The sequence below is a fragment of the Bemisia tabaci genome, chromosome 7 (assembly GCF_918797505.1).
Source record: "Bemisia tabaci chromosome 7, PGI_BMITA_v3".
NCBI classification, from domain to species: domain Eukaryota; kingdom Metazoa; phylum Arthropoda; class Insecta; order Hemiptera; family Aleyrodidae; genus Bemisia; species Bemisia tabaci.
The window spans coordinates 7,230,248-7,255,697 of record NC_092799.1 but is presented as its reverse complement, the minus strand read 5'-3'; the positions used below and the strand labels follow the sequence as shown (position 1 = coordinate 7,255,697).

Below are 25,450 nucleotides of genomic sequence, written 5' to 3'. Positions count from 1 at the left end.
AGGCCGTGGCTAAATCGAAGTCTCTTTCTCGACAGCTTCAAAGCCCTCTGTAGCCAAATCTACCGGGGATCGCGCCTTTTATTGCTGCATGTTTTTATGGTCCGAATGGTGAATCTCACGGAAAAAGATGGATTGCTAACTTAACAAATCAATTCTTAAAAAATGTGTCCGACATGTTTCAAATGTACATTTTAAAATAGAGAAAAACCCCTGAAGGGGTGGTTAAATTAGCATTTTTTTTCAATTGTAAAATCTATATTAAAACATGCAAGACACTTTTTTAAACGACAAAATTGTTAAATCAGCAATTTCATTTTTTCCGTGCCGTTATCTTAATATTCCTGAAAAAGACTGATTTAGTCATCATGACTGTAAACGTGAGCCTTCTGATCCTCAAAATGTTTTTTTTTTTCCTTGGGCTAATTTTGTTTTACTTTTGTGGCTATTGATGGCCCCAGATGAACCCGCTCCTTTCAAATTTTGGAAATATGTCCCAATTTTTGTATATAAACTATGGAAAAAAATAGTAAATTCTCCCATGTAAACAACGTCCATGTTTATTTTTTTCACAATCGTTTTCGACAGATCTGTAGTTCTACCGGGTTGATTTGCCAGATTTTTGCGGCTATCGGCAGGAGATGTTCCCTACATGAGCCCGCTCTATTTACTTGTAGGATCCTGCAATACGGGGCGCAAAGCATCTTTTAGGGGTTGTTGCACCCTTTGCATGTGTTTATTTGAAATTTTATGATTTCAATACATGGGCACAACGCATACATAGAGTTTTTCAAAAATATATTTGCGATTAGTATTGGTGATTGAACACGTGATTTTAGTCCATTAAAGGGACTTTGAAAGTTCCCAATCCGCAATGTGGAAAAAATCAAAGCTAATTGGAAAATTACTTTCCTTCTGAAGGCTACGTAGTATAGTGCCTTTTTGATCTTTCAAGTTACGACTCAATGTAGTCTGCGCCTCAAAAAAAGAGTCTGACCCAGGGAATTCTTTTTCTTTAAGGAAGTTTCCCTCTAAGAAATAAAGGAGGTATTCGAGAATACAAATCTTTTGAAAAGTTCGTGTTTTAGAGTGAATTGAGCTAGGTGTAAAGACAAGTTAGCTCTTTCAACACTTTCAACTCGATCTGAAGTATTGCGAGCAGCTGAGCGAAAATTTGGTTTATCTTGGTCAGTGTTCTCCTCTGCGATATAATTGATAATGGATCACATATAACCAATCATTTTTTTGAATGAAAATGTTACTTAATTTTAAAAAAATTCAAACTTTTTAAACGTGGCAAATATTTGCAAAATTTTTTCTAACAGATGGCATCGATATTAATCTCAATGAGCCGTACTTAGGTCGAAAGGAACTATACAAAAATGAATATAAGAGGGAAAAAACCAAGAAGCACGCAATCTTTGCGTTTAACCTATTGAGGGTTTGGTTGCGCTTATACCATGCTATAGCACAGTAAAAGCACAAAATATAAAAGAAAAAATTGAGGCTTAGGAAATTTTTAAATTTGACACGGAGATTTACATAACGATTTACATAACACACATTATGTCCCTTTAACACACCTCCTTCATAATTTTAATGAGAATAATCCATGCAGATTGTGCAATTATTTCACAATCATGAGACACTGACTTCGCGAGTTTAAGTATTAGAGCCTGACACAGAAGGGAGCGGCACTGCCGGCAAGAAACGCGCTTTGGCGCCTACAAACCTAACGGGATACTTCACGCATTGCGCAATGCTCGAAGTATCCCCTTAGGTTTGTAGGCGCCAAAGCGCGTTCCGCGCTGGCAGCACGGCGCTGGCAGCACGGCGCTTCAAGCAACTATTTCACAACAGAGGTGTTGCACAGTATCATACGAAATTGAAGGCGCTCCAACATATGAAGAATGACAGGCATCTTTTAAGAGTACAGATCTTTCCTCGCAAAAGAAATCAACATACTACGGTACAAAAAGCGAGCGGCAGTCCAAAAACTCACTGAGCCCTAGCATCCGTATTTAATAACGTTTAGCATAATTTAAAATTACAGTAGAGAAAAAAATGACTCGATTCAGGCAGAAACATTCTTGAGTATGCCGTCAAGAAGATTTTATCCTGAAACAAGAATAAAATAGCTGTATGAAAGCGGTGATGTAAGTGAGTTTTCTCTTAATATAAGCATATTTTCTTCGTTAAGCAAGCATTATTTTCTTTAAGTATTGATTCATAAGGAAATCTTCTCGGCGGTAAATTTGAGCGTATTTCTGCTTGAATTACGTCACTTTTTCCTATAAGGAAAATCAGTTAAAAAACCGTGCAGAACGTTATTGGATACGGATACTAGGACTTAGTAAGTTTTTCGACTACCGCTCTCATTTTGTCGTTGTTACTCGATTTAATTTGCGAGGAAACTTCCTGCTTTTGAAAGATGTCATCAATCATGATACGTTGGGGTGCCTACAATCTCGCATGACACTGAGCATCACCTCCGTGGCGAAATAATAGCTCAAAGCGCCGCGGAGTATCATACATAGGAACAATTTAAGAGCCCTTAGGTGAGGCAAATCAAAAGGTTTATCCGGTTCAGGTATAACAAGATGGGATTTGCTAAAAAGATAATTAATTCCTGTTGCAATGAAGACGTGTAGAGAGTTTTAGTGAATTTTTCCTCATGGAATTGACGCTCCCTCATTTTTACAAAAAATCTCGATTATAAATTTTTCTCCGCTGGACAAAAAAAAAAAAAAAAAACAAAAAAACAAAAAACATGCAAACCCTCAACCCCAACCCTCAATCACTCAATCAAACCCTCATTCTTCCAAGCCGCATCATATATTTTTCATCCAAAAACATTGTGAGCAATTGTCGTTTGTACTTACATGTGGACCAAAGAGCTTTGGGTCTCAATAATTGGTAAGACGACCAAAACTCCCCTGCCAAAAAAACGCGAGGACGTAAATTAATGGAAAAAACAGGTGTGCGGACAAGAAATCCTTGACAAAATGTCCTAAAACCATCTTACCAGAAGTGTCCGATCAAAATCGCCATTCGCACAAACTGCGTTTAATTCAGCATTTTTTTGACATTTCCAACTAAAAATTTCACTTAATTTTCTTCTGATCACATTCGAAAATCAACAAAATCTCAGAATAGAATCACAATCATACCCTTCTATAAAATCGAATCGTTTGAGTAAATCTTGCAACCTTGGAATGACATACGTTCTTTCGTCTGAAAAACTGACGAGCTCAGCCATAGCTATAGACATAACGCACAGTGGCGTGGCGTGCTTTGCGATATATCGATTGTTATGCCATTTAAACCTATGGAAAAGCATCGATAAACAGGGTGTTCGCAGCGAACACCTTAAGAATCGATTCTTTACCATAGGTTTAAACGGCATAACAATCAATACATCGCGGTTCACGCCACGCCACTGATAACGCACCGTGCGGAAAGCTAAGCGCGGACAGTTCTTCCGGGTTAAACGCCGCGCAATTTGCGGATAAATTATTCCCGACGTCAGCAAAAGCCCATCGAAATCAAGCGGGGCTCGGAGCCTTTGATGCGTCCCCCCTCTTTCCCCTCCCTCCCACGCCCCCTCCCACCCCCGCGCAGGGATCGAAGTCTGAATAAAACATGGCTCGAGCCCATCGATTGAGCTCCGGAAGAGCCGGACGCCACTGCCGGAAAATTTCGGGAGCGGGACACGGACAACTCGGTCCGGAACGGAGCCCGCGGCGAGGGAGAGGAAGGAGCGTATTAAATAAACAGTCGGAGCTCGAGCCGGGAGGAACGAGCAATTAAGTCTCATGGAGTTGTTTGTCGACTTGAAGTGACACGCGATTACTCCTTTTGACGTGTTATTGAGCTCGAGCCACGTGTCTTGCGTGCTGCGTCCCGCGCCGCGAGCTCGCTAGCCCGCCGAACGCTGAGGGAGATATTATACGAAGCGGTCGAAGAGGACCTCCGGGATTTTTATGCAACCAGCCGTGCTCGTATGAATTTTCGGGGAAACGTGATGGTACCACTGACTTTAAAGAAACAATTTAAAACGGGACTAAGGCCGCAAATAATAAAAAGAAACACATAAAATAAAATCAAAAGTCCGGGACGTTTCGCAGGGATCACACCCGCATTTTCAACCGGCAAAACAAGAAAATTAAAAGAAGAACACCGAGCCTCACCGATGTTATTGTGAGACAACACAGTTTATACAGGGTGTTTCAGACCACCCGTACCAGGCCTTTTTCTCGGTTGTTTTAGGTCGTACGAAGTCGGGGACCGCGAGGTTGAATAGGGAATCGACCCCAAGGAATCCGAATTTCGTGGTCCCGTCACGATGGGAAAGAGAAAGATGAAAAAGATGGTTTCCCAGGTCATCGACCCCGAGGACTCTGAATTTCATGGTCCCTGAGCTCTGCGGGGTCGATTACCTGGGAAACCATCTTTTTCTGGAGAATCGACGTCAATTTTGCGACCAAAGAGGAATCTTGAGACATTTTTGGAGGGGGCGAAGCCCCCCTCCTCAGGGGGTTACTCTCTGCTGTTCAGGGGGGTCAATTAGAACTCTTGGGGGTCACTTAAAATGTAAATGTGTTCTGCTCCTCAATTTGGATGCAATCGATTTGCGATTCGGAAAGGAGCCCCGATTTTTAAAATTGGGCCCCCCCGTTTACTCCCCAAGGGGGGCTAGAGGAGCTTCGGGACCATGAAATTTGGATTTCTCGGGGTCGATTACCTGGCAAACCGTCTTTTTCTGGAGAATCTACGTCAATTTTGAGACCAAAGAGAAATTCTGGAGGGGAGTACTGCCCCCCTCTTTAGGGGATCATTTTTGGGCCTTAGATGGGCCGATTTTGGATTTTTAGGGGTCAATTTCACGTGAAATTTTCCGTGCTTTTCAATTCTGATGCGATTTATTCGCAATTCGGGCGGGAACCGTGACTTTTAGCATCGTGACCCCCCCTTTATCCCTCAAGGGGGGGGGGTGGGGGGTTTCGGGACCACGAAATTCGGATTCCTTGGGGTCAATTCCCTATTCAACCCCGCGGTCCCAGACTTCGTGCGACCTAAAACAACCGAGAAAAAGGCCTGGTACGGGTGGTCTGAAACACCCTGTAGTGTTCTTCTTTTAATTTTCTTGTTTTACCGGTTGAAAATGCGGGTGTGATCCCTGCGAAACGTCCCGGGCTTTTTATTTTATTTTATGTGTTTCTTTTTATTATTTGCGGCCTTAGTCCCGTTTTAAGTTGTTTCTTTGTTAGTGTTCCGGGCCGATTAAGTTGTTTTTACTACCACTGAATTTACTGACGTGCCTCTACACAACTCTCTTGGAGGAATTTTTGAGGAAATGGGCTTTGTAGCGTCTGCGAGAAAAATCTCATTGAAAGAAGCCTTCATTGTCCGGGTTTTTTTTTTTTTTTTTTTTTTTTTTTTTTTTTTAAAAAAAAAATAGACGTCGTATTAATATTCAAGAATCATCAAATTTCTCTAGATGAACTAAATATTTTCTGGCAAACTTTTCACCTCCTTCGATTAGATCTTCCTACGGTTAGTTCGAAATTTTATGTAGTGTATCAAGAAAATTTCATAAAAATAAATTTTCCCCTTTTCTCTCAAAATTAAATACGTTACCTTGAGAATTTTGGGAACGGTCGTGTGTTTATTTGCTAGTCTTTCTGAGCACGGGAGAATAACCCACAGCCGCGAAATTCCCAACTTCCTTGCTAATAACGCCTCGATACCACTATTCGTACTTAAAGGATGTCCCTGTTGCATATCTAAAAAATGAAGGCGCTCTAGCTTAGGTGTAGGTGCAACGTTGCGGGGAACTCAACACGGGCGCCAACATTTGTAAGTCCCCTCTCTACTCTGTGCGTGCGTCGGGCTCCACCACTCCACTCCTTGTTTTATAAATGTCGCAGCAGTCTCCTCCTTGAAGAGCGAGCGGCTTTGCGAGGATTAAGAGAGCCCCTATTTCATCTGTAATTATCTTCGATGTTCCCGGCTCGAAATTGTTTCCCGGGACACATTTGTAAAAGCCCCGGCGGCGGCGGCCCCCACCCCTTTTTAAACCCTTTTTTCTTCGCGGTCAGCAGCTGCTCGGGAAATTCCCCCATCAGCCCCCCCTCCCCCCTCGAGCTGCAATTTAGCCGGCGTCACATCTAACTTATACAGTTTGATTGATATCTCCGTAATGAATTCTCGAGATTTCTCGCTCACGCCCATTAGTGGCGAGTTGACTTGATGGCGCGCCGCGAGAAAAAGGACGTAAATGCGCTCTGAGTTGAGCCTGTTCATCCGTATGACTCAATGCTCACATGAGCCCACGTAAAAATGGAGTTAGGGTTTTTTTTGAGTCATCTGATTCGGGCTCTCCTTTTTCATGGAAAAGAAGTTTCCGCCAGGGTCTGGATTTTCGATTAAACCGTCCGATCTTTGTGCAACACTACACAAAAAAGAAGACGGGGCTTTTCTTTTTTTTGATCAAACTGTTGAAACCGTACTAATGATCGTTCTCAAACAGCATTTTTCATCCGGAAGTCCCCGTTGGTTTACATTTTGATTGAGGGAGGTTCGAGATGATCTTTCACATACACCGGAAAAAAACACATTGGATCTAGAGTCCATAGACTCTTAAAAACATCGACAGTAAAAAACAAGCAGTGAACTCCAACACAATGTGTTGATAAGGCGCGTCATTAACTCACACATATCAACCCCTTTAGTTTTCATTAACAGAGATTTCAAAATAGGCAAGTAGCACAACAAGAGAATTCATACGATCCAACTCTTCGACGACGCACTTTGACGAGACCGTGTATTGTGAATGTAGAAAGCCATTCGAACGAGTTTAAGTTTTTTGATCTGCCCCCAGCAATATCTTATCAGATTCTTAAAGAAAAGTGCTACGGAATAATTTAAGCGAAGAAAGGAAAAATTCTGTCGAACTCCTGAAAGATACAGTCGATTTAAAGGTCTTTTTGGGGCTAAAATATCCAAATCACCGGTACCTATTATAAATCCCGATATATTATTGAAAAGAAATTGACTCGATATAAATGCAATTGCATTAAATATGTCTTGATTTTGTTATTTTGAACGTATTTCCATGCAAAGAAGTTCAACCATGTCCATGCTTTGTTCATTCATGAATTGAAAGTAAGCAATCTACATCCCAAAAATCTACCGATTTGCCGTAAAAAATTGCAGAAACTTGATATACCAGGTCGATGCACTCACTCATTGAATTTACCAACCAATTTCGTGGGTGCAAATAAATAAAAATCAATATGCTATAGTCATTTTGGGTGCATTTATTTTTCATGAAACAATCATAATTTCAATCCCGAAAAACCATCAATTTTCCGTATAAAATCGAAAAAATCGAGATGTGTCGACTCCCTGACGTGAAAATTAGATTCTACGTGTAAAAATACTTTCACATGGATATGCTGAACAGAAACCATGTGTGGACACAGTTAGGATACATAGCCCCAGAATACTTTTAAAGCGCCTTTACTTTCCAGAATCTTGACGGAATTTTTTTTTGGCTTAAACGACTCAAGAGACACTGTAGTTAAAAAATATTTAGAATTTTCGATTTTGACACAAAAAAAAACGTTCGTTCAGGCACACCCTGTATTGTATGGAGTATTGCGCTGGTATTCAATCCTTGCCTTCAGATCAAAATTCTTACAAGGAAGCCCCTTGCAAGAGGCGAATTTTTTGTAATTTCTCCCAATTTTTTCTCCGTTATATAGTTGAATTGCTTGCCAAATTCTGAGGTCAATTATATTTAATTGTAATTTATACATTTCTTCTTTCCCCTTCATTTTATTTTTTGTATGGAGAAGTTTCGTTGATTTCTTCGAATTTCGAATACTGCAACTTCTCTTCTATTCGGCCGATTTTTATGAATGAGACCTCTTTCAATTCGTCTTTGAACGGAGAGTAAGGAAAAAATTGTTAAGTACTCGCGAAACAATTTTTTCGAAAATTTGATGGATCCCAGCGTGACGGTGAAATGGGTAATCGAGTGAAAGTAATTAGGTCTGACTGTGACGAGGACCGCGAGGGTCGCCTTTTGTTCTTCAGCTGGGAAGCGACGCGGCGAACCGAGCCAGGACCGGGACACTACCTGGGTTTTGTGCCTTCCTGTGCACTGTTTTGGCCTGATAGGGGAGTGAATTTCTGTATGGGCCACGGTTAGCACATGGTCTAATGAGTCTCGAGGCTCATCACAGATTGCACTTACCACTATCCTGCTGGCCCCGGCTATCAGAGCAAGAGGTACCAAATTTTGAAAATCTTAACAGGGTTGTGGAGATCTGTCAAAGCAACGTTTTAAACAAAACGAAGAAGTGAAATTCTCATTCAACGAGTGCCGACCTGATCAGCCATCCTCGAATCAGTTCGCTTGCTTCTGCTTATATATGCATATTTTAAATCAGCGCGTCGCATTCTAAGGTTTTTTTAAGAAAAACCAAGTAACGTAGACTCTTGGTATTCATTACACATAAACTAGAGAGCCCCAGAATGAGAAACAACTTTAAATCATAATTATTGACGGATAAATAAACTTTTTACACGCTTTGGAAAATCTCAGAAGTTCGCGGTAGTCACTTTTCGGTAAGGAACTAAGGGACTCGGTTATTGTATCGAGTGGGGGGTCGAAACGATCGCAAAGGCGGTATACTACGTATACGCGCCAATACTCTTGATTCAATCGGATTTTTGCTTAAATCAAGAACCAAGCCTCTTAATATGAGCGGATTTCCTTTTGATTTAAGCAAAAATCTGATTGAATCAAGAGTATTTTTTCTTGTCAATGTTTTCAAGAGTCTGGACTCTAGATCCAATGTGTTTTTATTTCCAGTGTAACAGAGAAAGGACAGTTTAGGCAAGCCTTGGGTAAAAACAGCTGTATATTCTCGGAGATAAATCCATGTAAGTTATTACATGACTTTCCACAGCGGCGAGGCGTGTATGATCGACTATCGATATTTCTCCATTTGAAGCTAATGTAAGGAGTCGATTATTAAGGTGTTCGTTACGAATATCCTATTCATTGATCTTTTTCCATAAGTTTAAGTTGTATAAATCAATCGTTTTCACGAGGGAAACGGATCACTCGACGGAAAGTCTGGAAATCAACTTCTGAACAAGATGTAGGTGTTTGCAATCAATATTCATTCAACGTGACGTCATTTTCATAATTTAACTTTTCATTTTCCACGCATTTGCTCGTGTTAAAAATACTTATTATTTGTTCAGGAGTTGATTTCCAATATTTCCGTCGTATGAAACGTTTCATACAAATACGAGCCGTGGGCATGTATTTAGAGCCTTGTGGACAGGGCTCATGAGTTAAAGACCGCCCCGATCGTCGTTGCCGCTGACGTCACCGACGCTTTATATTCCCCATTCATTCTTATGGCCCGACCACTAACGAGCACACCCCATCTTTCCCTCTGCACATAGTTCTCTCTCATAGTTTGATTGGAATTGCGGCATTTTCGCCTAGGACGGCAGACATTCCTACTATTATTATTGGTGGTACGGTGATTTTCATTCCAATCATAGTGTTCGAAACTTACCTTTGAGTTTCAGGAGCCATGTGGCGCATCAAGCTCGAATTTTAGGGGCCATTGAAGATTTTTTGGGGGGCATTGAAGATATTTTAGGGGCCATATTGACTTTTTGCCTATATGTCACGGCGCATTTAGTGAAAAGTTAGACGCAAGATGGTTTAGTTACAGAACTAGTAGCTGTAACTTGGAAGAAACTTCGAAAAATCACCAAACAGAAAAATTAGGATTTTTTTTCGGGGGGGGGGGGGGTGGGGGGCAATTTTTAGGGGTCATGTTGGCGTAGAGCCTTCATTTAGGCTGGCGCCATGACCAATTTTTAGGTGCATTTGACGCGTTGGCGCCTGTGAGTTTCGAACACTGATTCCCATGTTCAAATAATATGAAATGTAGTGACGTTCTTTCGAGAGGAAGACGACGAACTGCGTGAAAAATGATCTATCATGTCCAGAGCAATATTTCCTGCAGTTGAAGAGCGTAAATGCACCGAGGCGTTGTTCCGGTGTAGCCGAGCCACGCCCTTGCCTGTCCGCGAAGCATTATATTTCCACTTTGCAAACAAGGAGGTTCTCGGAGGGCGCGAGCGGAAGAAAAGAGGGACGGCGACAAAGAAACAGTCGGGTTAATGTAGGAAAACAATTTCCCTGAAAGCCGAGGCAACAGAACAGAACACGGCCCCCCGATCTTACAAAGTCAATCTTATTAAACCGCCACGCAAACTAACTCTGAAAGAACCGAACGCAAAATCAAAAGTTGCACAAACTGCGTAATGAGACGCCCGCACCAGCAACGGCACCGGCACCGGTGCGGTCGCATTTGCATGGGAAAAGTCGTCGCTCCTCCAACATAAAACCGTATCTCGCTTTCCACTTGAGCTCTACTTGGCATGTAAATCCATGCTCTCTGGGGCCCATAGTGAAATCGAGATACGTGCTTACGTCAGAGGGGCGACGAAGTGAGACGGAAGGAGGAGCCGTGTTCCGGAAGACAACAGTAACTCCATTTTTTATTGGTCCGTCGTTAGTGTTTGTTCTTATACGCTCTCGGGTTCGGTCTAAAATGGAGTTACTGTTCTCTTCCGCAACGCGAAGGAAACACCCGACCGCGCTCGCGGATCAAAAGAAATTTGCTCGTCGAGGAAAGAAAAACAATGGCGATACAAAGCGACGCTCTCCTGATGTAACGGCGTAACTGCGCTTTACGATGAGCTCTGTTATTTGTAAAAATCGATGTTTTTGGGGGTTCGCGAGGAATTGGAGATACGGTTTTTTGCGTCAAGGAGCGACAAAAGGAATCGAACGGGTGGCCGGGGACCTGGAGCGAAAGGAACACCGGGCTGAAAGCATAGCACGGTTGCCGGATGGCTCACTACTAAGGAAAAACGCCGTACGAATCTTTGGACATTGCCAAATTTCCCTCGATAAAACACGAGTTTTGGGGGGAACTTGATAATATTTTTTTTTCAATTTTTCAATGAATTTTGATCTCAATTTGATCTAAATTCTATTGAGATTTCAAGAAAAAATACTCATAGCTTTCCTAAAAAAATGAATATTTTATCGTTGGAAATGTGGCAACATTTGACAACATTTGAATGTCTATACGGCGTTTTTTCTTTTCACAGCAGCATAATCAAACCCTGAATTTGAAAAAAGTTGCAATGACGTAGGTAATCATTTTCCCAGCTCCTAGTCTGGTTTATTTTTAAGACAAAAAATAAGAACTGTTGTTTTTACGCATATCTGCTTCATTTTCCAAGACCTCTCAACTCGGAAAAGACAAAAACGAAACGTAATGTTTGAAAAAATAGAATCAACCATAACTTTGTCAAAAATTGACCGATTTCTGCTCTGCTTTCACTAGTTCACCTCTCTGCCCTTTTGCCTCATCCGTGCGCTCAATTCGATCCTTGTTTTATTCCAATTGTTTAATCTTTCTGAACGTTCAGAACAATTTTCATGATGGTTTGTAACACTGTGAAAGTTTTAAATGCGATAAATAATCATATTTCGATTCATCTTTTCTTCATTCTCATTTAAAAGTTGCCCGAGAACTTACACCATGTTGAGCTTCCCGCTGCGCTGCTGAGCTGAGCTGTCACCAAAACTAGAGCGCCTTCAAATGAGTGTATATGCACACCGGACATCCTAAGAGTACGAATAGTTGTATCCAGGCGCCTTACGCGAGGAGCATTAAGATTTCGCGTCTGGGGGCTATACTATCGTGCTAAGGACCGTTGTATGAACTTTCGAGTATCACCAAGTTTCTCTCAGTACAGAATATATATTGGAGAGAAAATTTTCGTTTACTGAGGACGGTTATCATCACTTCCAATCTACGACTGAATTTATCGGGATTGTGAGTTTTCGTGATAATGAAACTGTAAAGGTCACTTCTCATAATACTTTCTTCTCTCGGGGTGCGAACATTTTTGTTGACATTAAAATATCTTCATTCCTGCCCCTGAAAATTTTAGAGGTCGTCTTTCGCATTAACAACGCGTTACTTCTGCAGGTGTGTAGTTTTCACACTTTTTTATCCACACTAAAATATTTGGACCGAAATTGTAAACTAAAAGCCAATTGACGGTTTCATCGGCGTCATTGAATATCTCCATCGATTCCAAAGCTTTTGCTATCAAAGTGAGTCTTCAAGCCTGAAAAAGGTGAAAGTCACTTGATGCCAGGTCTGGCAAGCACAGAGTGTTGGGAAAATTCGGCGCCATAAGGACATACCAAAACTTCCCCATGAACCATGTTGACTATGCAACTCAGTGCTTCCCTGGGCTCACCTCAAGAGTAATTTTTCCTTTTTATAGCCGAACGACGTGAAATATCCCATCTGAAGTACTTTGAGTGTCCTGGGTCTCGAGAAATTTGAGTGGTTCATGGGAAGTGAGGTCGTGTATTGCAGCGGATCATAAGGATTTGATCCGTCAGAGGTCCAGGGCGTTTTTTTTCTTAAAGTTTGTCCTAAGTTTAGGAAGAACTTCATCAAATAGAAATAACATGATCCTGCATCAAAACGCAAGGTTAATTTATCCAAACTTCTCTTTCGTTTATTTTTGTGTTCCTTTTTGTATACATTTTTGATCGAGTCGGTCGCGTGTGTTACTCCCGTTCACCTCGAAGTTTGGTTCACAAAAACAACGAAAAGAGTAAAATTAAACACACTACCGACTTACAGCGGGTGGCTGTATTAAGTTCCTCATCGCTGCTGAGCGACCAAAGTCCGAACGCCTTCAAACCAGTGAAAACGCAACGCGGACGTCATAAGAACGCGAATAGTTGTATCAAGGGGATTTTAACACGAATGGTTGGGACTAAAATGATAGGAGTTAGTCCAAGCTTGCCCAGTGGTCAGCGTTAGTGGTCTGGAACTAGGTCAGTAGGTTTCGTTCGAATCCCGGTAGTTTGCGATGGCGACATATTGTCTGGGCGGAAGAATGATCCATAGGAACAAATTCCACGCAGCCTCAATCCTTGAAATTTTGAAAAGTCTATGGCATGTGTCGTCGTTCCCGGGGCGAAAGAACGTAAATCAATTCCAATATTGCAAAATTTACTCAAAAATTTTTTTAGAAGAATGAAACCTAGCAATTTTTTATCGAAACATTGCCTGATTTTTGCGTGAGATCAAAAGAAAAAACAGAGAAAATTTCAAACAGAGATTCCCAAGATTCACGTGGTAGAATTCATTTTGCAAGGAGAGATTTGGACTGCATTTTGCAATCTGAAACTATAAATTCTGGCTCATCTGAGAAAAACACTTTTGTGCATGGGGAAACTAATGGCACATACGTTGTTTTTAAACCGGGCTAGAATTTATATTTCCAAATTGCAAAATGTAGTCCAAATGTAGTTGGGTTCTTTCGTGAAGAGAATGACGGTATGAATGTGCATATTCTCTGATGTCAAAGTGGAATAAAAAGAAACTTTAGATGCCTGCAGGCGCCTACCGGAATAAAATTCCATAGCCGAACTGAAAAAAAGACCAAACAAAATGTCGAAATTTCAAAATCGTCACCTCAACTCCGGTTCCACAGACAGCAAAAGCTCCAGCGTTTTCCTCGTATATTACGGAAGGTTTTCAACTTAGCTCTTGAAACCGACGGAAAGCTAAGAGAATCGACTTTTGTTGCGCGTAAGAATCTCGCCCCCATCTGAATGTCAAAAACCGTCCAAACATTTCGAGAGTGCTTTCTTTTCGCCGCTTATCTCCTTTCAAGTGGTTGATGAGATGAACTCAAGCGGATGGAACTCTCGATTTTTCGGAGACGGGTGTTAAGCAAACGCTGCGGTCCTACAGGCAGAGTGCGACGCGCACTTCGTCGTTCTCATTAAGAAAGAACGTACCTACATTTTAATGTTGCCAATTTTCCCCTCGCATTTTGCATTTATACCGGCATTTTTAATTAAAAATTTGATTTTTCCTCTAATCTCACACAATGATCAGAAAATTATGGACAAAAATAGCGCAAGTAATTTGTTCTGAAAAATTAAACTGTTTGAGTCAATTCTGCTACCTTGGAACTTGGAATTTTTCGTCCGGTAAATGACGAATTATTCTGCGATGTTAACGAAGAGAGCGCAGTAAGTCAAAAATTAAGTTTAGTGAGCTTGGATTTAGTAACGTTCAGTGGAACATGTTATCGAATAAGTTTTCCGCACAGTGGTCTCAAAGTAAAAAACAATGCGACAAACATGTAATCAAAAACGATTTGCAGAGGGTGAGTCTATGGTTCGTGTACACTTAAAATCGAGAAAAATCAAAATCTTGGCTGGTCCTATTTTCGAAATCATTTTTATTTATTTGTACATTGAATCGGTGTTGATCGATTCACGTTTCTATTTTTCGTTCGATTCATGTCGATCGAATAAATATCCTCTTGTCACACGCACAATTCCTTTCATACTCTTTTTTTTACCGAACAATTCGCCTTCTGCTGCGTCTGCAGCAACTGCTGTTACGAATATGTTGTGCGTGCTGGTTTCAGGTCATTACATACTCGACTTTCTGAAGGCGTTTCACGTGTCAAAGCAATTCGCCTTCAGCTGCATCTGCAGCAATTGTTGTTACGAATATGTTGTGCGTGCTGGTTTCAGGTCATTACATACTCGACTTTCTGAAGGCGTTTTATGTGCGCGAATAGCGCACCCTGTTGGAGAGCAACAGAAGTGGGATTGAAAAGATCGCTCAAACCCTACTTCGTTTGTTCTCCGACAGACTGCACCACTTGCGCACATAAAACGCCTTCAAAAAGTCGAGTATGTAATGACCTGAAACCAGAACGCACAACATATTCGTATCAACTATTGCTGCAGGCGCAGCAGAAGGCGAATTGTTCGATTAAAAAAAAGAATATGAAAGGAAGTGTGCGTGTAACGAGAGCGTATTTATTCAATCGACATGAATCGAGCGAAAAATAAAAACGTGAACCGATCAACACCGATTCAATGTACAAATAAATAAAAAAAGCTGATCAAAATCAGTGGAAAACTTCCAGTTACTATGAAAATTTCAAATCGCGATATTTTGAAAAAAGTATCAGCCAAGATTTTGATTTTCGGATATTTCGAATGTGCACGTACCATGGTCTCACCCCGTGCAAACCGTTTTTGGGCACATGTTTGTTGCATTTTTTTTTTTTTTTTGTTTTGTTTTTTGCTTCAAGACCACTGTGTCCGATGTCCGGGTTCCGTAAAACTTTCGCTGATCATCCAAAGGACCATTACCAGCCGTTTGAGAGGTAAAGAATCAACGATTATACATTTCACCACAAATATCCGTTCCTTTGGCGTAAGAGCGTATCTCAAGTTTCATGTGAGCACTGTTTTACATATGAATGTATGCTTTTTGGGGTTCATGTGAAACTCGAAGCACGCCCGTACGTCAGAGGAGCGACGAATCGAAGGACCCTTTTAAAGAGGCGATTATTCATTTTACTTTAGAAATGACAGCCGTGTGTGCAATACTCTGTGTGCTTGCTTGGCTATTCATTCAACAAATAACAAATACATGTAAATATTAGGCGTTAGTACAATACGGCTCAAGACAATTGCAAGAACAACATTTTCTGGGGGGTTATTTTTCGTACCACTGTCATATAGGGGATGGTGTCAATTTTCATGCCTTTCCTTATTGTTGACAACCAACGTATTTTACAAGGAGGGCGGATTGCACCGTTATTGCGTATCACATATAGTTGATTTAAATTAGATTGGTGGAATTTTGATGTGAACTCTTCTTCCTCTTTTTCTTAGGCTGTTCTTATTTTTCTGAAGTTTCTCTTCTTTTTCTTGAAGTTCTTCTTCTCTTTCTTAAGTTCTTCCTGTTCTCATGACTAAGGCTCGGGTACGGTTTTTCCAGCCATCATCATACCAAGCATGCATGAAAGCAGTTGGCGTGTATAAAGAAAATGTGTCTGTATCCCAAAGGACGGTCATAGAATATTAAAATGTAAATCACATCCATTCATCTTTCGAAAAAGAGAGCCGAGCTCTGCACTCATCTGTTGGGCAGTCGTCCAGGCGTCCTGTCCTCTCGTGATCGTTGAACTGTACAAATGAATAGCATCCCATCATCTATTTTGAAATTATTTCTGAGTCATGATTTTGAAAGATAGCACACAACTCTTTCCATTCGAATGAGAACCGATTTTTACTTGGTACGGAGTCGCGTTACCCATCGTTAGGAGAATTTGAGCGTGGAATTTCGATAAAAACTTTCACATTTTAGGGAAGATAGAAGTGCGAGTTCTTAAAATTGTGACCAGATTTGTGAAAAGGGATGGTATCCTTTTGTATATGCATAGTTGAGGAAATTTTATTTTAGTAAAGTTTGACCCTATAATCTCAAAATTGCACGAGATATTCCAGGCCTGAATTTTCAAGATTTGAATGCCGATGAGATTTTAGAGAAACGTGGTTTAAGTGTTCGAGGAAATTTCGGAAAATTGTCGCCCTGAAGTGAAAGTCCCTTTTCACAAATTCGGTCGCAAATATATTTTCGAAACGTGTTGGTAGAGGCTCAATACAAATTTAAGTAACAAAATAAGCAAGAGATCCGCAAGCCTTAATATTTTTCATTTTATCTTCGGAGAAACTGTTTACATGGTGCAAAGTTTTTCGGTTTCGCGATAGCGAAGCTTTTCGGCCCGTATCAGGCCATCAAAAACCGAAAAGCTTTGAACCATGTAAGTAGTTCCTCCGAAGATAAAATGAAAGGTACCGAGGCTACGCATACTTTTCTTCTTTTATTATAATTCACAAGTCGGTGGCCAAAGCGCTGAACCACGTATCGCCATTTGCGGCGTTGCAGACCTTCCATCATATTATGTTTTTTCTTTGGAAAAGTGATTCACTAATATCTTGGAGACTTCTTTGATTTTTCCTCTCGATCGGCAGAAAGTTTTGCATAAAATTCAAGCTAAAGTATTGGTTTTGTGTCTCTTCGAGAAAATAAAATAGGTGCGGAAATTTTGAAACACAGCAATGGAGATACCCGGCACCAAACTTTGGCCATTCTGCCGTGCTAAGGAAGAACGCTGCATGAACATTCGAGAGTTGCCAAATTTCCCTTGATACAAGATTTATTTTTGACGGCATTGATGCACATTCTTTTTCAGAAATTTCTGGCATTTTAGACTAAATTTCATATTAAATTGTCCGAAAATTTTGGAAAAAACATTCACAATTTTCCCTGTAAATTCGGTGTTTCTTGAAGGAAACTTGGCAACGTCTGACGGCTCATACGGCATTCTTCATTAGCACGGCAGTATTGTCTCGGGTAGCTTTTAAATCATTACGCGCGGTGGCGCGGTCGATTTTGCGCGGGCAAAGCCGCGCCGCGCACCGCCTGTGAAACCGTGGCTCAAAGCGCTCCCAGCTCGAGGAGTCGGAAGAGTTTTCCTGGATCCACGTAAGCTCTGGATAGAGAGGGAATGCGAGTCATCACTTTGACGACTCCTCCGCGGTTTTTTCCGTCACCTGTTTAATTGTAAGAGCTTCACTCAAATTCTCCGCGGCAAGCGTGGGCTCGCGGTGCCTCTTTCAATTATCGTTGTTCCATCAACGGAAGGGAGTATCTCCATTTTAACTTTAGCCCTGACAAGTGCGGAATTATACGGAAGACAGGGCCTATCTCGTTACGCTCTTACGTCAGAGGAGCGACCTTATGGGAGCGTCGTAAAACGGAGTGGGAAGGCTTTTACGGTGCGTGGCATTTTCCAAACACCTATTTTTTTCGAACGCATTCTCCTTTCAAACACCTTCGTTTCTCGAGCACCCACGCTTTTCGAACACCTCTGTTCCTCGAAGGTCTCCACTTCCTCTAAGTGTTGATAATTTCGAAAATGTAGGTATGCTTACACACCCGCCAAGGATGTTAACGTCAATTTTCCTCTGTCTTTTACATTCATTCATCGTGCATACTTACGTTTGTATTATACTAGCTTTTTATTGAGATTACATACGTTCAGGAACACACTATCTGATTGAGTCTGAAGTAGAAGCTTTTGGTTTTATCGTTGACACTCAAAGTCTTTCAAAGAACCATGTTTAAATTTCTACTATAGTCTTCGACACGAAAAGGGGCGGCTGAGAGGCAGAGTCAGATGAGCGGTACGATATATTATTGTCTGAGGATCAGAAGCGGATCCAGCAATTTGGCAACACCGGATTTAAACCTATGTTATATAATTGATTCTGGTCGGGGCACCAGGCCCCTACAAGAATCGATACATTTATATGGGTTTAAATGGAGAGAAAACGATGTTGCCAAATTACTGCTTCCGACAAAGGGTAATTTTGACCCCAAAAAAGCGCAGCTTCAGTTAAAACTTACATACACCAATATAAGTGTGCAAGAGGTAATTTATACTTTTTTTTTCATATATATCAAAATCAGATCACATTCAGAGATTACCGCAAAAATTATTTACTTCTAATAACTTCAACTCGCAAACGCCACAAATTCAAATCAATGCAAGCAATTTAAGGCGCACCCGCGCGCATATAGTATAGCGCCTTCAACATCGAAGAAATACTTCCAACGCTACACCGTTTTACCCATGCTATCTGATGTGCGAATTGCCTATACTACGTGCCGGAGTGTACATCGTGTTTCGAGGTGCACTTTATGCGAGACGCTATTGCGAGCCTTCCTGCAAGCTGTTGAGCGTCCTCAGTGCCGCCAAATTTAGCAAATTAATCGGTCTTTTAGACAATGAAGCTCTTGCATGTGTCTGGATTTGCGATTTAAGTACTTCTCCTTGATTTTTGCGCAAGAAACACGATGGTGTTTCCATGTGTTAAATTGAGAAAAACAATGTTGCCAATTTGCTGGATTCGCCAATGCTAAGGGTTGGTTGACTTCGGCGAGCCCGGGTCCATTGCATGTGTTAATGTACCTGCATTTCGACCCCTAAATGGACTGAGTTAAGCAGAAAGGAACCAACCCACAATTAGGAAAAAATTGAGTTATGAGTGGTTTTGAACTCAACCACTGCTCTACTATCTATCGCCAAAAATTCAAAGTTTTTGTTGGAGCAAATTTTGCAAAAATTGAACTTGAAGTTTAATTTTTACATTGAGTCTTATGCAGGAGCTAAACTTTAAGCCTCTTTTTTTCGGTTCGATCCCGATGTGGCTTGGTTCCTTTCTGTTTAACTCCGTCCAAATGATAATGAAATTGATAACTATTACTCCACCTTTTAGCCGCCATTTTTCATGTCGTGGGAGTCAACTACACGAAAAAAGATGGCTAAGGGGCGAAGTCAGTGACTAGCTTGCTGTGTTCTTTAAGGGCTGAAACTCAGGTACATTGGCACACTGAAAGGGTCCAGGCTCGTCGAAGCCAATCAAACTTTGGATAGTAGATCGAGCCGTCCCTTTTCATGTCGTAGACCTATCATTGTGGTGTCGCGTGTCGCGACGTTTTACCAACAAATATATTACCGACGTGACATTTGACCTACACCTTTTGACATACAGACTATTGACCTATACAATTTTTACCTGCAGTATTTTTAACCTAAAAGAAATTTGACCTACAAGTGACCTATACAGCTTGACCTATACCCACAAAACACCCTTTTAAGGTATTTAAAAACAGACCATCGAGGAAATCAAACGTAAATATTACAAAAAACACATCATCACTATTTCATCCATTTGCAGGTCAAATTTCCTCTGGGTCAGTTACTAGTAGGTCAAATTGCTTCTAGGTCAAAAAATCATCGTAGGCTCTATACTCCTAATACTCTACTTTTCTTCCGCCTTAGCCTAAATGGGTTGGGAATGGTTTGATTTGGCGATAAAGTCATTTAGTTAGCCTCCATTAGCTGCTTACCTCACGCTTAGCTCGTAGCGCTTCTTCTTCCGTTTGACGTGTGGTAGTTTTGGGTGGGTGACCACCTTACTCGGTCCGGCGGGGCTCTAATGGCTCCCGTTGGTGTGTTCACAGAGTCTGGAATGAGGACGCTCGGGCCGCTGGCATGTTTCTAGGGGGCGTGGCCCACCGGCGGCTCCTCCTCTGGCGGCTCCTCCTCCCGCTCCTGCAGCTCGTCTGGGTCTGGGCGCCCGGCGTGAGCGTCCTCCAGCCCCCGGCTCCGCCCTCGGCCACGCCCCCGGCCACGCCCACGTGCCTCCGGGTCCGCCTGCCCACCCTCGTCACGCCCCACCATGCGTCCTCGTCCACGCCCACCCAAGTGCCTCAGAACAAGTTCGTCTCCGTCGGGGTGGCCGGCGGCAACCGCTACGTCGTCGTCCTCCACCGGGTCCAGAACCTGACCAGCCTCTTCGTGCCCGCCCTCAACAGGTTCTCCTACTCCTCCAGCATCGCCGAGATCGGAGTCTGGCTCCCCCTTTCCGGATGCTACTCCAAAAGATGGATGTACCTCAATACCTTCGAGTCTCGCAATATTCCGTAAGTCCGCGCTTTTCATCATCTTAAGGTTCCGCCGTTGGGCAGCAGTCTCGGTAAAAACAACATGTAGCTCTTTCGTAAAAAGGGAGGGAGGTTTTAGAGGCAACAGAGATGGACTTCTGGCGTTGATCCGCTGGTATTTCCAGAAAGGATCGCGTCAGGAATGAGACGGTACGGGAGATCATGGATGCCAAGCAGACCATCGTGCATGACATTGTGACAAAACAACTCATTTGGTATGGTCATGTCCAGAGAATGGCAGGAGACAGGTTGCCGAAGAAGGTCCTTGATTGGGTTCCTCCTGGGAGAAGACGCAGAGGGCGCCCAATGAAAGGTTGGAGGGAGGGGATTGAAGCGGAAATGTTAAGGTGCCCCAAGATTTGTGGTTTGAAAGAGGGCAGTGGAGGTTAGAAGTCGTAGAGCGCGAGGGAGTGCTGTAAAGCAACTTATATGTATGTATCAGTGGCGTGCGGTGGGTTCAGAGACAGGGCAAGCTCTAGCATTCGTCATCCGGGGGGGGGGGGGGGGTGGTTTAACGTAGCCTCTTTTCCTTCCCCCTCCCCCCAGCCACCCTAGAAAATTCTTAAAATTTTACTCTATTTGCTCTATTTTTCGGATGAAATCTGATGGAACGTCTTGAAAAACTGTGGTTTTATTTCTCTCTCTCGTATTTATGATTTCATTTACTCAACTTGTTTCGAATGTTATTGATCATTGAAGGACGGCTCCATACTCTTAACTCCTAATTTTGCCACTTATTTGAGGTATTTTAGTCTTTATTCTACAGCATTTAGAATTTTTTGAGTTACTTCAATTTCCCACCCCCCAAAAAAGGGCTTTCTGCATTTAAAACAGGATTGAGAATTGTCTAATTCATCACCAATTTGATCCAAGTGAGCGAAATTTTATAGAATATAAAGGCATTTGCTCCGGAGGAGTAATTACAGCCGCGACGGAAAGAGGGAACAAGATAGCGCATCGGAGGCAGAAGCAGCGCGCTGCGGTGACGGGCCAAGAGGTGGCCAAGAGAAGCGAGCTGCGATCGCGCAGCGAAGGGCTCGGACTCGGATCGTACCGCACTCCCCGCCTGCCTTGATTCCGCCGCTGAGCAGTGGCGCTCCGCTCAGCTGATCGCAAGCGATTCTCCAGCGCATGAGTTGGCCCGTGTTCAGGCCGCGCAGCGCGCTGCGCCACCTCCATCCGCTCTGCCGCTTTCCTACTTCGGTGGCTTTATACGTATTTCTGTCTCCCTCTCTTTCTGTTTTTAATGCAATTTACTTACTGAGCACATTTTATAAATTATATTTGATAAAATGTAAAACATTTAATAGGTGTAATTTTCTTCTTTCTTTTGAAATCTTTGGGTAAGCAGTGCTTGCCTTGCTTATCCGGACCGCACGCCACTGGTATGTATGTATGTATGTATGTATGTAGCTCTTTCGTTTTGGAACAGCTCTGATACGGAAGTCGGTGCCAAATCAGTGACAGTAAGACTAAAACCAGTAAAAAAGACGCTGATGTCAGCCATGGACAGAACTAATTAAATGAGTTTTTTAAAAGCTCAGAAAGACACCTCGCCGAGAGGGGGTCTAAGGGAACTTGCCTAACTCAAAGAAGCAATTTAAGGGCCCCTGAAGATATATTGAAAATTGAGACACCTTTGGAGTAGTTTTAAGCTGTTCCTAATTGAAAATTTTAGTTGAGAAAAATGATGGTTTAGAAAATGATGTACCACGTAAAATCCTATAAATTTTTTGAATAAGGTCAATTTAGAATCGGGAGGGGGCGCGCCCCCGCGGCGTGCTGCCGAAGCGAAAAGCTTTCTGGCGCCTACAAACCTAAGGGGATACGTCACGCATTGCGCAATGCTTGGAGTATCCCGTTAGGTTTGCAGGCGCCAATGCGCTGGCCGGGCCGGCCGTCCGCCGCGCCACAGCGTGCCACGGCGTCTCAAGCAACTATTTCACAACAGAGGTGCTGCACAGTATCATACGAAATTGAAGGCGCTCCCGTCCGGGCGGGAGACCTCTCGCCGGCTCCAGCCCCTCGTTAAAAATCCGTCCATAATTTGGATTACATTCTGCAACAAGGAACCACTATCTCCGGTTCTCTTCCATAAAAGCACCTTTTTGCACAGAGAAATCAATGGCAATGGCATACATGTTGTTTCTAAAATGAGCCAGAAATAGTAGTTCCGTATTGCAAAATGTGGTCCATTTCATGTAATTTTGATCTGCTAGTGTCAGTCTTGTGCTCATGTATACTGACCCTGAGCCTAAACATACTTGGTCTGAGATCAATGCTTCGATATCGGCGCTGAAAATGCACCCATTACGCCTAATATCTGCTTCATTTTCATTGGTCTGAGTCTTCGGCCTACTCAAGTGTTACTTGGTGCAAAACTCAGTGTCAGATCTATTCAAAAGGCAGATGTTTTTACGGTTCTTTATGCACCCGAGACATTCTCAAAAGCTCATTTTTTTCAAATTATTTTTGAATTTGAAGTAGAATCCGACTACTTTAGGGGTCGTCTGTAAATTACGTAACGCCCCAGGGGCATGAAGAGCGTTACGGCATGTTTTTTACATGTTAAGGGATAGAGACCTACGTCATAAAAGTGCCACAAGGGGGGGGGAGGGTCAACAATGCCGAAAAGTTGCGATACGTAATTTATGAGCACTCCCCTATAAGAATTCAGGCAGCAATTAAAATTAAATTAATGATGAAATTGAGTACTCTGCTTTTACAGATAAACGTCTTCCAATTCTTGCTGAGTTACGACGTTCAAAATTACTTGAGAGGGGCCTGCATCATCACACGTTCCACTAAAAATATGGCTTTTTCAAACTCCTTTGAAAGAGCCAAGTTGCAACCCCAGCAACCGTTTCAGTCGACCTTCGATGTAATTCCTCGCTTTAATTTGAAAATACCTCAGTCGTGTGGATTCACTCCACTCCAATTTAATGATGCTTTCATCTCAAATCCCAAAGACCCAGAATGTTAATGAGCTAAACTCCGAAAACCTTATCAAAGACTTACTGTTACTTAACTCGTGACTGTAATCACAATAATTATGTCGCCATCCTAACGAGTCAAGATACACGTCATAGCCGCCGCCAAAGCAAACAGTCCTCTCATCCGTAAATAGTTTTGATTAGAGTTAAGAAGATACGTACAGAGATTGAGGGTGGAAAATGTAACATACTCTGGGAAAATAGCGGTCTTTCTGAAGGCGAGCCCACTTAACTACCTGAAAAAATTAAGGAAAATCTAACATACTCCGGGCGAATTTCGGTCTTTCTGAAGGCGAGCCCACTTAACTAGCTGAAAAACTTCAATTAAATTATCTAGAGGCAAATAATATAATAACAATAACTTCATAATCTTTTCTTATTAAAGTTTTTAATTTCATAAATAGTTGGACAGCTTTTATTAGAGTCAGTCACTCGCGTTATCTGATTTCGGTAGGCAATAGACTCAAAGTTTGCCCGAGTGGTTCTTAAGTTCATGTTCATGCTTAATGATTTTATAGAAAATTCATAGCACGTTCCTAGGGATCATGTTGAGTAGTTTTTGGTTATAAAATTGAAGATGAGAAAATTGGAAAACGTAAAATCGAGGAAGGCTGATGAAGTGGTTGAAGAGGTGCGACTACCTTTGATTTTTAAAAAAATCACGATAAATTTATCTTAAACCACAGTACAAAGGTACAGACATATATTTTAACGATGTTTTACGATAAACTGTCACCTGCCTAATACTGTAGACTCTTATTCTAAGAAGCTTTAAAATTTTTACTCTGAAACCCCGCTTACAGCCGAGCACTTCATCAGAGGTTCCCTCTTCCTTTTCCTTTTCAAATTCTTTCGATCGAAGAAGATAATTATTCAGGACAGAGTTCTTCTAAGAGTACTTTCAAGGGCTGAGCCGTCCGTTAAATAAATCGGGGAAAGTTAGGATATAAAGTAAGCGGCTTAAAGGCAACTCGACTCAATTTTAAAACGATCGCCTTATAATCGTGTTAAGTTATAAATCAACGATTTTCAGTATTTTTCCAGGCATCGTCGCGCGAAGTTCCGGGAGTACTCAACAAGAATTTTAAGTGGCACAGCCTCTGCGTTTGCGAAATAAATCAGGTCGTCTTGTTGTTCGGTATTAGAGTTTAAAGTAAAGTTTGACGTCGGATGTGTGCTAAGGAAGCACGTTGGATGAGATCCAAAATACTGCCAAATTATTCCCGATAAGATAATTTAATTTGGGGGGGAGGGGGGTAATGAATATTTTTCTTTTAAATTTTTATGTACCCAAGATAGAATTGCGAAATAAATGGGACTGATGCATGCAAGAGATACTCATTTAATTTTAATACATTATTATATTAAGGGATTTTCCATCGTTAGTTTTTGCGATTTTACTGATAGACAAGCAGCGAATTCCAACACTGAGTGTTGAGAGAGCGCGCCGTGAGAATAACATTAAGTTGTATGCTTTTGTTGTAGCGTGTCATATGCACGGCGCGCTTATAAGTCTATTCAATTGGCTGTATGATTATTTGCGTGCAACAGGCCTGTTGTGGTAGGAAAAATAATGACCTATTAGTCTTTTCGAGAAATGTACGAAAATTAAAGGAAATTTGACAATATCTGAACGCTCACAAGGCGGTTTTCCTTAGGAGGACAGAAACGTATGTGGCTATAGCTTGAAATGACGTACACCTTCATTATTCATATGGGGACACCCTCACTTTGCACCACCAACTTGAGAGGAAATTAGCTTTTGAACTATTCTCTGTCTGCTGAAGCTCACATTGGCAAACACTTTTGAGCTCTCTCACTTGTTTCATTCATAGAAGAATAATAAAATACACAATGTCTTTTTAAATAAATGCCCTTAACAGAGGTATTTTCTCCGACTTTGAAGTCTGTCACTAC

The 25,450-nt window shown here is 41.8% G+C and overlaps 1 protein-coding gene across 1 annotated transcript in view; it reads left to right on the top strand.

The window, feature by feature from the left end:
- The window catches only part of LOC109032661 (G-protein coupled receptor 158 smog), a 193,281-nt gene that overhangs the window by 29,740 nt on the left and 138,091 nt on the right, over positions 1–25,450 (top strand). The window contains exon 2 of the mRNA XM_072302120.1: positions 20,058–20,519. Within this exon, the coding sequence (XP_072158221.1) occupies positions 20,089–20,519 (431 nt within the window). The 5' untranslated portion in view covers positions 20,058–20,088. The remainder of the gene's footprint in view (positions 1–20,057; positions 20,520–25,450) is intronic.